Source organism: Hermetia illucens, chromosome 5, assembly GCF_905115235.1.
Source record: "Hermetia illucens chromosome 5, iHerIll2.2.curated.20191125, whole genome shotgun sequence".
Lineage (NCBI taxonomy): Eukaryota > Metazoa > Arthropoda > Insecta > Diptera > Stratiomyidae > Hermetia > Hermetia illucens.
The window spans coordinates 111,882,152-111,894,498 of NC_051853.1; the positions used below are offsets into that span (position 1 = coordinate 111,882,152).

A 12,347-nucleotide genomic window follows, 5' to 3' on the forward strand; every position below is an offset into this window, starting at 1 on the left:
TTAGAAGGATGCCGTACGGCTCATTCAGCATTAAAATTGCAGTCAAATCTTCAAACTATTGAAGAACCAAAATGTAATATTTCAAAAAACTGCGCAATGGCCAAAGTTTTATCAGCATCGAAAGTCATAATATGGGACGAATGCACAATGGCGCATAAACGTGCATTAGAAGTCACTTAACCGAACATTGAAAGATCTACGCAATGACTCGAGATGTTTTGGAGGCGCAATGATTTTACTGTCTGGCGATTTCCGCCAAACACTCCCAGTAATTCCAGGATAAACGGCTGCCGACGAAATAAACACTTGCTTCAAATCATCGAATCTATCGCGCTGTGTGAAGAAACTCCAGCTGACAACAAACATGAGAGTTGCATTGCTTAATGATGCATCTGCTGAAGATGGATTTCTCTGAGCAATTGCTGATTATCGGTAATGGTCGAGTACCGGTCAACGAATCAAGTGGATTGATTTCTTTTCCTCAGAATGTCTGTAACTTTGTCTCATCGAAGGACGAACTTATTAACAAAGTATTCCTTCATTCATTATTCATTATTACTAACTACAAAAATAATGAATGGTTGAGTGGACGAGCAATTTTAGTGGCCAAGAAGAAAGATGTAGATGACCTAAACTACATATTTCAGAATGATATTGGAACACTGCATTTATTCAAATCAATTGACTCCGTAACAAACGAAGATGAAGCCACCAACTATCCAATTGCATTTTTGAACTCCTTGGATGTGCCTGGCTTACCACCGCATAATTTACGCCTCAAGGTTGGCTCCGTAGTAATTATGCTTCGAAACATAAACCCACTAAAACTTTGCAATGGTACGCGTTTGGTGGTAAGTAAATTGATGAACAATGTGATTTACGCGACGATACTCAAATAAAAATTCGAAGGTGAGGAAGTTCTCATTCGGAGGATCCCGATGATCCCAACCGATATTCCGTTTGAGTTTAAAAGACTTCAATTTCCGATCCGTCTTGCATTCGCCATGACCATTAACAAATCACAAGGACAATCCTTGAAAGTTTGTGGTCTGAATCTGGAAAGTCAATGTTTTTCACGTGGTCAATTATATGTGGCATGTTCACGGGTCGGAAGGCCATCTGCGTTGTTTGTACTTGCGCCTGATAATAAAACAAAAAATGTCCTGTATCACAAGGTGCTTAACTGAAGAGTGCAACCTATTAAAGAATCATTGAAATACTTGATAAATAAAAAAATTAACTTAATAAAATCAAAAATCTGCTTATTTTTTGCCTCTAAGGCGGAGCAAAGTTCGCAGGGTCAGCTAGTATCGAATAAAAAAAGGAATTGTTCTGAAAAATATAAAGTTTAATGTTGGCGAAAAAATTCAAAGCCGTCCACAATCATTCACTAAAATTAGAACGTAAGATTAATCGGACTTGAAAACAAGCTTGGATGTTATCAAGAGGTTGTCCGGCACTTATCTAGCGGCGGTGTACTTACATTAGATAAGAAATCGGTGGGAAATGCCATTTGCGCAACGGCGAAGTGGGAAAAAGTGCTTTGAGCACTAGAACAACACTGTCATGCATGTTTTATTCAAATGAAATTATCAATACCACCAGAAATGAAAAGCTTAAATCCGCCCTAGAAAAACCATTGCCTTTTAGAAGTGTTCAGCTCCGCCAGATTATGTATATATGTCGCGAAAGCTAAAAATGCTTAATGAGATATCACATGTCACCACAAAGTGTGTTGCGCCTTTAAAAGAATTTCCAATTACAAAACTGTTAAGAACCCTTGGATAGTATTGTGCCGAATGCCGCCTAAAATTAATCTGAAAACAAAACCAAGCCGGCTCCCACTTGCTGCTGACTGCGCAGAGCCAAATCCACCTCAATGGTCCTTAACTTCTTTAGGCTCTGGGTTCAGCTTCCACAAGGTATAGTTGAGGAATGAGGCGAACGTAAGCCACGCCACATAAGGAATGAATAGGTGTCCCGCGATGGAGTTGATTCTGTAGAACAGAACGCCGCAAGCCGAGGCAGTTGCAGTCAAAGCCAAAATATCGATGAGGCCCTGCGAAAGAATTTGATGAGGAAATATCGGGGAACTACTATGGAATCAGCTCACCCCTTTGATGTTGCGCTGCCCAAAGAAGATAGGGCTCCAGGCCCAGTTTAGCGCTAGCTGGGCTCCATATACCATCAAGGGAAACTGCGCTTCGCCGGCAAATCCGCCTCCATCGCGCCATACCAAGTAAGAGGCGTAGCCCATGCTAGAGTAGAGCGAGGTCCAGACAGGGGCGAAGACCCAATTCGGTGGCCGGAACGATGGGAAATTCAGTTTGCTGTACCAATTCTGCAGGTTCGCCCTGGTCACCCGGCGGCCGTTGATTAGTCCTCCCAAATTCGGGATGAGCATCGCCCCAAACACTTTTACGTAACTTGAATCCATTCTGCGTCGCCCCTTGTTCTTGCGTGAGTTAGCTTCACTAGCGGCTGGTGATGGAGCGAGAAGCTCGTGGAATGCGTTATGAGTGCGCTAGATCGACGGACACGAACCCAATACAAAAGCTGCAGCGGCCGAGCGTAACTACCATTGAATAAACAATTGCGGCGGCTGGCTCGCGAGCGTACCGACAGCGCTGAGGAGCGATTACAGGAATGACTGTCATCGAACGACATTCTCCAGCTGACTATAGTCAGATTCAGCCAAGAGGTCGATGGTTGGGAGATTTGCTACCAATAGCACGCAATCTCACCATCTTCTACAGTGGATTCTTGCATTATTGGACAGGAAGTTTTCCGTCGTATACTGTTCAGTTATAGTTCAGGCACGATCACTCATAACTCCGAATTCTTCTGGTCAAAACTGATTGACGTGAAATTTGAACAGGAACTAGGGAATAGCATAAGAAACAAAAGTTATACATATAGTGTCGATGTGCCCTTCTCCCCTGGGGATGAATTCTATTCCCTCTTGGGGTTGGGATATTTAATATTGAAAATAACCATCAACTATTCTGAGCATGCTATTAACATAGTATGCTGATTCCAAGCCCAGGTAAAGGAGGAGGGTTTGAGGCAACGTACTCTGTACTATCCTCAGTAAAACAAAAATAAAATGCTGAAATCAGGGAAAGAGATAAATAGAGTATAGTTGGAGTTATTTTACTATGCTAAATCCTACCTGATCTCTCTTGGTGACAGGCCCCGCGACAGGTCGACCAAGAAAATGCATAGAATGTCGTTACAAACATGATGATCGGATTGAGTCACAAGCCTCGGAGAAATGCTAGGGCGTCCACCTCAGTCGACGCGGCAGGACAAGCCCCGATCCTGTCGAGAAATGGGCAAGGGTTCTTGACGCATGGACGGTGTCAGGACGTAAGCAAGTTAGTCCGCATACAACGAGCAAAACAAATACGTGTCTGCACGCTAAATGTTGGTACCCTAACTGGAAAGACCGAGGAACTCGGAAGAGCCCTTCGGAAAAGGCGCATTGATATCTGCGCTCTGCAAGAAACCCGATGGTCTGGTGCCAAAAGCTGCGACATGGAACGCGAACGCGTTAAAAATGGCTATAAACTTTTCTATTTTGGTAGCCCGCACACTCAATACGGTGTTGGCATTGCCATCTCAGAGGGTTTCCGTGATGCCATTAAAGAAGTTGAACGATTTGATGATCGGCTGATGAAGCTCACTGAGCTGATCGCACTATTCATTTCTTCACCGCGTATGCACCACAGACAGGTCGACCTGATGCCGAGAAAGATGCCTTCTGGCAACTTCTGGATGAAAAGACTTGTCACGTGCCTGCTAACGATTATATAATCATTGCCGGCGACCTTAATGGTTATGTGGGTAAAAAGGCAGACGGTAACAGGTGCCATGGGGCAAAGGGGTTCGGAGCGCGCAATGAGGGTGGCGAGCGTATAATCGATTTTGCGGACACCCATGACCTTGTACTTATGAATACATGGTTCATCAAACGATTGTCTTATCTTCCCACATTTTATAGTGGGAACAGTAAAACGCAAATCGACTATATTCTCATAAGACGCCAACATTTTACCATTGTCACTGATTGCAAAGTCATTCCTTATGAGACCATCGCACCTCAACATCGGCCGTTGATTGCCGCCCTGCGAATTAAGCCACCGATAAAACGGCGTGAGGAACGCGCTGGCCCGCCGCACATTAAATGGTGGCGATTTGGTGAGAAGAAAGAAGAAACGGTCTCACTCATACGATTGCCGACCATTACGAATGTGGAAGAATCATGGAACCAAATGAAAGACACGATCCACAAAGCGGCCTCTGGAACCTTCGGGGTCACCAAGCCGGGTAAGCGATACATCAACCGAGATACTTGGCTTTGGAATGATGATGTTGAAATGAAGGTCCGTGAAAAGAAACGCCTCTACCACAAATTTCTCGACGATAAAACGCCTGTAAATTGGCAAATTTATAAGAATGCCAACCGGGAAGCAAAGAAAGCGGTCGCTGTCACCCGAGCGAACCATTTCAAAAATCTTTACGATAAACTGGACACTCGGGATGGCGAGAGAGATCTGTATCGACTTGCTAAAAGCCGTGATGAACGCACACAGGATATCGAACACTTCTGTTGTGTTAATGACAAGAATGGTACTTTGCTTACCAACCGTCGAGCCGCAACGGATAGATGGCGAGAATACTTCGAGCAGATTTCAACTGAAGAATTTGCTCATCCTCCACTTCCACAATCATTGCCGACATTAGGAGCAGTTCCACCAGTCAGCGCAACTGAAGTCGAGGAGGCAATAAAACAAATGAAATCGGGGAAAGCAACAGGACCTGACGACATCGCATCTGAGCTCTGGCAAGCGAAGAGCTGGGACCCAACACTGTGGCTCAGTGAATTCTTTAACCGGGTTATTCAGGAAGGAAGAACACCATCTGACTGGCAAGAAAGTACCACTGTTCCAATATGGAAAAAGAAAGGTAGCCCAGCAGAATATTCAAATTACCGTCCGATCCGGTTACTTTCCCATACCATGAAGATTTTTGAACGCATTCTTGACAACCGTATTCGTGAAATCGTTGAAATTACCGTGAATCAAGCCGAATTTGTGAAGAACTGCGGAACTGCCGACGCAATACAGAAACACCGTGAGAAGCATCGCCCTCTTTACATTGCCTTTCTGGATCTAGAGAAAGCGTTTGACCGTGTACCACACGAACTCATCTGGTATGCTTTACGACAACACTTGGTGCCAGAAGAACTCGCGCGCTGGGTTCAATTGCTCTACCACGATCCGAAAAGTAAAGTTCGAAGTATGGCGGGTGTATCAAAACCGCTTCGTGTCTCTGTTGGTGTTCATCAAGGAAGTGCCCTCTCACCACTCTTCTTAGTCCTTGTTATGGACACCGTCACACGGGATATCCAACGTCCAGCGCCCTACACACTGCTTTATGCAGATGATGTTTTCCTAGCATCTGATAGCAAAAATGATCTCGAGCAACTTGTTCAAAAATGGAATGATCGCCTCATGCAACACGGTCTCAGATTGAATTTAAACAAAACTGAATTTTTGACGACCGATCCCCATGAAACAGGCACAATCACTGTCAGCGGCAGTGATCTGCCCAGAACTGAGCGATTTAAATACCTCGGGTCAACGCTATCAGCCAATGGAGAACTGCGTTATGAAATTGCTTCAGGCATTAACGCAACCTGGATGAAGTGGCGTTCCACAACTGGTGTCCTTTGTGACGTATTAACGAACGTCTCAAATCTAACATTTACCGCAATGTCGTCCGTCCAATCGCTCTCTATGGTTCTGAGTGTTGGCCGACCATAAAAGACAATGAACGGCGTCTTGCGGTAATGGAGACGAAGATGCTACGTTGGACTAGTGGCGTCACACGTTTAGATCACATCCGAAATGAGGATATCCGCGATCGTTATGGGGTTGCATCGATCGTGGAAAAGTTGCGAGAGAGGCATCTTCGATGGTATGGTCACACAATTCGTGCAAACGAGAATTCACTTGCCAAGATTGGTCTGAACATCGAAGTCGATGGTAAACGACCAAAAGGCAGACCTAAACAACGGTGGCTTGATACGCTAGATGGGGATTTGAAAGCCTCGAGATTGCACCCAGATCAGGCATTCGATAGAGCCAAATGGCGAAGCCGATCACGACGAGCCGACCCCGCTTGTGAACGGGACAAAGGCTGAAGAAAAAGAAGAAGGAAGAAAAGAAATACATGTGCGGTACAAAAGGAATAATAACTTAAAAGCTCAAGCGTGACTAATTAAGTATGTAACGCTAACCTATGGAGATACATGTTATAAAGTGAAAAGGTGGTGCATGTCAGTGCTCATTTGACTTAACATGTGCTTAAACCTAAGAATAATTTATAACTTACAACTAAACAAACATAACACAAAATAGTACTTCGTACTGGAAAACGGAAAAAAGGGAGTTTTTTAGGCACCGGTGGACAGGATTGACAACCGAATTTGAGTAAATTGCAGTCCTTTCTCAATGGTGTTAGCAATCTGAGAAAGGGCTACCTTTTACTCGATTTGGACCTGCGCGAGGACAGAGACCCAAGGCGGGAGGGATGAAAAGGACTGTGGGATTGCGGGGCATGTATTGTGGGGCTTAATTGGTAGAAGGAGGGACCTTAGTTTGGGGAAGAAGTTAATGCTTGGAGGTATTCCATTATGTACAGGCTAATTAGTGTCTATTGTCTTAATCTGGTCTAAGTAAAGAAAAAATAATAGAAGGTGATCTTCACCTGCGCGGGGATTGACTGCCAGAACATTGGACTTACGCGTTTAGCCTCTGTGGAAGTCCGGGGAGGGGCTTTGATAAAAGGAGGGGATGAAGGATGAAGGATGGTTGAGAGGAGAGTTACTGTCCGAGAGGAGAGTCAGCCCTGACACGTAGTACCTCTGCTCGCGTAACAGTGCATTGCATTTAGTGAGATTTTTTATCAGCGGGTTAGGGTGGGACAGCCACTTTTTCAGTCTGACGCGCGGCAACTTGATCAAGTGCGGAATTATGGGGCAAACCCCGGAAAGGTCGTACAGAAGAGAGTTTTTGTGAAATTTAAGGTTTGGCCTTCTGTATTTGGCCGTGCATTTCCTGAGTATCGTCCTTTCAAAGCGTTGGAGGGTTTCTGCTACGTTCGGTGACATGGTAGCCCATGCTGGGAAACCGTAGGTCAGGATTGGACGAATGAGAGTTTTGTATAAAAGGGTTTTGGTGGCAGGGAACAGGGCCCGGGATGAGAGGAGGTTTTTTAAGACAGCTGAGGCCTTAGAGGCCTTGTCGATAGCAGATCTGACGTGACGGTTGAATTTGAGTTTATTGTTGAGGGAAATTCCCAGGTATTTAATATTTGATTTCGGCTTGAGTGTGTGGTTAGTAATGCGTAAATGCAGGTTTCTGCTTTCTGATACTGTGCGCCAGTGGCACTTCCCACTGGGGTTTCTGAAGTAAATAACCTCAGACTCAGACAGAGGCAATTAACGGTAAGGGCCCACTGGTTGAAATAAGCGACGACCCTATTGGTTAGGATATTGCATATAGGATGGTTTCATCTGCGAAGAGAATTCCTCCTGACGCGCGAAGACCATTGTCGTTGGGGGAAGAGGGCGGGAGAAGGGCTGCCTGAGTTGCCGTTGTGGTGCGGGATAAGTTTACGGGAGGGAGAGGAATATCGTGGCAAGTTATGTTGGAGATGAAGTCTGCGAGGATTCTGAATAGGGGGGGGGGGGCAATTGGACTGGATTAGTTTGTAGAGCAATCCCTCTTTCCAAACTGAATCAAACGCCTTTTCGAGGTCTAAGGCGCAGGCTACGGTGCAATGCCTGTTTTCCAGTTGATTGAGGATATGGTTTTGCAGGTACATGATTGCCTGCTCGGTGGATCTGAGGTTTTCGAAGCCGAATTGATTAAGTGGAATGATGGCGGAGTAGTGTCTATTGAGATGGCTTAGTAGGATACGTTCAAAGATTTTTCCAATATTGGAAAGAAGAGAGATGGGCCTCATATCTTTGAGATCGGCCGAGCACCCCTTCTTAGGGATAGGTATGAGGAGGGCGGATTTCCAAGATACCGTAAGTGGCCGTTGTTTAGGCAGTTGTTGAAGAGGATGGCGAGACGTTCACTAATCGTAGGCGCACACTTCTGCAGAACAAAGTTAGAGATGCCATCGGGGCCCGAAAATTTTTTATTGTTGCACCGGGAGATTGCAAGTTCGACTTCTTCTAGGGAGGTAAAGAAGGAGGCAAACGGGCCTGTTCTGACTGTATCAGCCGGGCATCTGGGAGAAAAGGGGCGAAGGTAAGACCCTTCCAAGTTCAACCTTTTATCGCTGACAGCATTGGCGATCACCGAGTTCCAGATGGGGTCCGCTGGCTATTTGGCTCTGAATAAGTGGCTGAAATAGTCTACGCAGACGGATATTTTTTCTTCGGGGGAGTGACACTGGAGGTTACCTATTTTTATCGGGGTTTGGTGGAAGTTAGTATATTTTTTTCTTCCTGCCAATCTATTAATTACTGAGAAAACTTGTGGGGCGGGTTTGAGGGATTTGAGGAGTTTCTTGTAAGATGCGTTCAGTTCGGACCGAATAGTTCCATTGATTTTGGTGGACAAGTCTTTGATGATTTCGGAGAGGAGACGGTAGTCAGTGTTGCATCTGTTCCGTTACCGGTGAAATAAACATTTCTTGGGCGGCAGTAGTCGTACCTGAGTCAAATCAGGGTAATAATCTCGGGCGAGTGCAATGCTGACCACATTGCCGCCTATAGGGTACTATAATCCTGGAGTGCACCGTTATGGTCTTGAATGAAGTGCTCTAACATACTTCAAGGCCCTGATCCAACTGTATTGTTGCGCCAACAATTATTATTAAGAAGAGAAATAGAAAAAAACATCTAAGGAACTAGCTTTTATTGAAAGTAATTGTGTCTATTTTTCTTTAAGCCACTTATGCGTTTAAGTTTAGCTGTTCTGAAACGGTGTAAAGATGCTAGCGAGCAGAATCTATGATTTCCCTTAGACGTTTAGTCGCAGTTGTATAACTAAAAATCAAATCACGCAACTTCTATTTGTGTTGTAAATATATTATTTCCGCTTTGTTTTGAACAAATCTTGGGATGGCAATTTTGTTAGAGTTGTTTCTTATAAAATTTGTGGAAAATATTAGTAACAAATATTAAACCGCTAAAATACTAAACTACTCAAAAACCCTCGTCAATTTTAAACGAGATAAAACTTTCTAACGAGAAATTTACCAAGTTGCAATGGAATACAATATTTTAAATTAAAGGAGAAAACGCGAGTGTTCACTGCCGCGGTTGGAAACAGAAGAGACCGACTTATTTCCATGCGGTCCTTACTGTCCCAACCAACGGCATTTTTTTACCGCTGGTTCTCCACTCCCCTGGTGCGTTCAGAAAACGCGTGAGTGGAGAGTTTCGGAGTTCAGCGCCATCTACCCGTCTGCATCCGCAACATCCGAAATAAATTTCGAATGCTGCAGATCCTGCCGCGCCACATCACTCCGCCCCCAGACGAAACCTAGGGGGTTTCGGCGACGGATCCCCGAACTTCGTTCGCCGTTAATCCACGAAGCGGACACAACGTTGCCTCGGGGCGCACACGGGTTTCAGCCTGGACAAAGAGACCGCCTTTTTGTGACCACCGATCTCGAGCTGGAAGAAATGTTCTCCCCGCTCGAGAACGCGGTACGGGCCCTCATATGGAGGCTGCAGCGGCTTCCGGACGGCATCCGTCCTGATCAGTACGTGCGTGCACGTGTCCAGTTCCTTGGGCGAACAAGCAGGTATGGACGAGTGTCGAGTGGGTGGTGGCGCTTTGATGCGTCGGAGATTGTCCCTCAGCAGACGCACCAACCCCGACTCCGTGAGACCCGATCTCTTGTCGAAGACCGGATCGCTTGGGAGTCTTGGGTTCTCCCCGTAAACCAGCTCCGCGGGGCTGGCAGCAAATTCCTCTCGGCGGGTTGTACGAAGGCCGAGTAGGACGAGAGGCAAGACTTGAGTCCAGGACGGGTCGTCGCGTGCCATAATGGCGGCTTTCAGCGTCCGGTGCCAACGTTCTAGCATCCCATTGGACTGCGGGTGGTATGCAGTAGTCCGCTGGCGTTTAAAACCCAGGAGTTTGCCTAACTCGGAGAAAAGGGTGGACTCAAATTGCATTCCCTGGTCAGTGATGATCACTGCAGGGACGCCAAAGCGAGGTATCCACTCTCGACAGAGGGCTTCGGCACAAGATTGCGCCGTAATGTCCTTCAGAGGTATTGCCTCAGGCCACCGCGTGACCCTGTCGATGATTGTGAGGCAATACTTGTAACCGTGCGAGTCTCGCAAAGGCCCTATTATGTCGAGGTGTATGGTGTGGAAACGCTTGGTAGTGCGGGGGAATGAGCCCACTTCTTTCCTTACATGCCTGGAGACTTTACACTTCTGGCATGCGATGCACTCTCTGGCCCAGGAATTGATATCCTTGTTCATGGAGGGCCAGAAGTATTTTCCGGTGACTAACCGGTTTGTTGTCCTGATGCCGGGGTGCGCCAAGTCGTGAACTGCGTGGAACACTTCCTTGCGAAATGTGGCCGGAATGTATGGCCGAGGTCCCTTTTCCGAGTCTTCGCAGCAGAGCGAGAGGTTTGAGCCGAAGATGGGCAACTCCCGAAATTTGTATTTGGGGTTGGACTTGAGGCTCTGAAGTGCTGCGTCATCCACTTGCGCCTTGGCAATAGCCGAGAAATCGAGTGAGGCGGGGATGTTAACTTCGGAGACACGAGACAAAGCGTCAGCAACAATGTTGTCCTTCCCGGACACGTGCTGGATGTCTGACGTGAACTGGCTTATGAAGCTCAGGTGTCGAAGCTGACGAGGGGACGCTTTGTCGGGCTTCTGTTTCAAAGCGAACGTGAGAGGCTTATGGTCCGTGAACACTGTGAACGGCCTGCCTTCTAGGGAGAAACGGAAGTATTTGATGGACAGGTATGCGGCGAGCAGTTCGCGATCGTAGGTGCTGTAGTTCCGTTGAGCGGGATTCAACTGCTTCGAGAAGAAGCTCAACGGCTGCCAAACTTGGTCCACCTTTTGGTGAAGGGCAGCACCTACTGCGATGTCAGAGGCATCAACAAAAACGGCTAGGGGTGCATCTTGATGAGGAAATGCCAAAAGTGTAGCGTCAGCCAGTTGCTGTCGGGATTTGTTGAACGCGCGGACAGCCTCTTCAGACCACACAATTTCTCGTGTGTCTTTTGTTTTGGGGCCAGACAAGTACGCATTCAAAATGGACTGGTGATGGGCGGCCTTGGGCAGGAAACGACGATAAAAGTTTAGCATGCCCAAGAACCTCCTCAACTCCCTCACTGTTTTTGGACGCGGGAAGCTTGTAATTGCTTGCACCTTGTCTGGGTCGGGCTGTATTCCTTCAGGGGAAATGGAGTGGCCGAGGAATCTCACCTGTTTTTGAAGGAATTTGCACTTCTCAACGTTTAAGACTAAACCGGCCTCAAGGAGACGTTGAAAAATGCACTCGAGATGGGCTAAGTGCTCAGACTCAGTAGAAGAAGCGACCAAAACATCATCCAAATAGACGAAACAGAAATCGAGGTTTCGCAGGACTGAGTGAATGAACCTTTGAAAGGTTTGCGCCGCATTGCACAATCCGAAAGTCATTCGGGTGAACTCGAAGAGTCCAAAGGGTGTGCATATTGCCGTCTTTGGAATGTCTTCAGGAGCTACTGGGATTTGGTGGTATGCCTTGGCTAAGTCCAAGGTCGAAAAGATGCGGCAATTCGCGAGGTGATGCGCAAAGTCGTGGATGAGTGGAATCGGATATCGGTCAGGAACAGTCTGTGCGTTTAGCCTTCTGTAATCCCCACAGGGACGCCATTCGCCATTTGGCTTAGGGACCATATGTAAAGGGGAAGACCAACAGCTGTTTGAGGGCCTGCAGATACCCTGTTGAACAAGTTGTTCAAATTCTTTCCGCGCGATAGCCAGTTTCTGGGGTGGTAGAGGACGCACCTTTGAGAAAATCGGGGAACCAGTAGTATTTATGTGGTGCTGCACATTGTGCTTTACTCGTTTCGAGAGACTACACTCGGTAGTTATCTGGCTGAATTTTTGGAGGAGTGTCCGAACACGAGAGTCGGAGATGTCTTCCAAAAGAACGGAAAGGTTATTGTCAGCGTGAGATACCATTTGGCCCGACGAATTTAGTTTGGTTGTGGGGTCTATAAGGGACTTATTTTGCAAGTCCACCAGCAACCCATAGTGACACAAGAAGTCTGCGCCTAATATGGGGAAGCTGACA

At 46.6% G+C, this 12,347-nt stretch overlaps 1 protein-coding gene across 1 annotated transcript; it reads right to left on the reverse strand.

Moving 5' to 3' along the window:
* Nucleotides 1–1,327: 1,327 nt before the first annotated feature.
* Nucleotides 1,328–2,644, reverse strand: LOC119657954 (translocator protein). Its single transcript, XM_038065156.1, has 2 exons — nucleotides 2,114–2,644; nucleotides 1,328–2,059 (listed from the first exon to the last, which is right to left on the reverse strand). Exons 1-2 carry the CDS (start codon nucleotides 2,435–2,437, stop codon nucleotides 1,877–1,879), a joined length of 507 nt encoding a protein of 168 aa, XP_037921084.1. The 5' UTR covers nucleotides 2,438–2,644; the 3' UTR covers nucleotides 1,328–1,876.
* Between the last annotated feature and the right edge of the window lie 9,703 nt (nucleotides 2,645–12,347).

Bases quoted from the DNA above. Each gene is read 5' to 3' on its own strand.
- LOC119657954 (XM_038065156.1), bottom strand. From the start codon at position 2,437: ATGGATTCAAGTTACGTAAAAGTGTTTGGGGCGATGCTCATCCCGAAT. The intron at 2,060-2,113 runs GTGAGCTGATTC...ATTCTTTCGCAG, and splicing joins GGCAGCGCAACATCAAAGGG to GGCCTCATCGATATTTTGGC.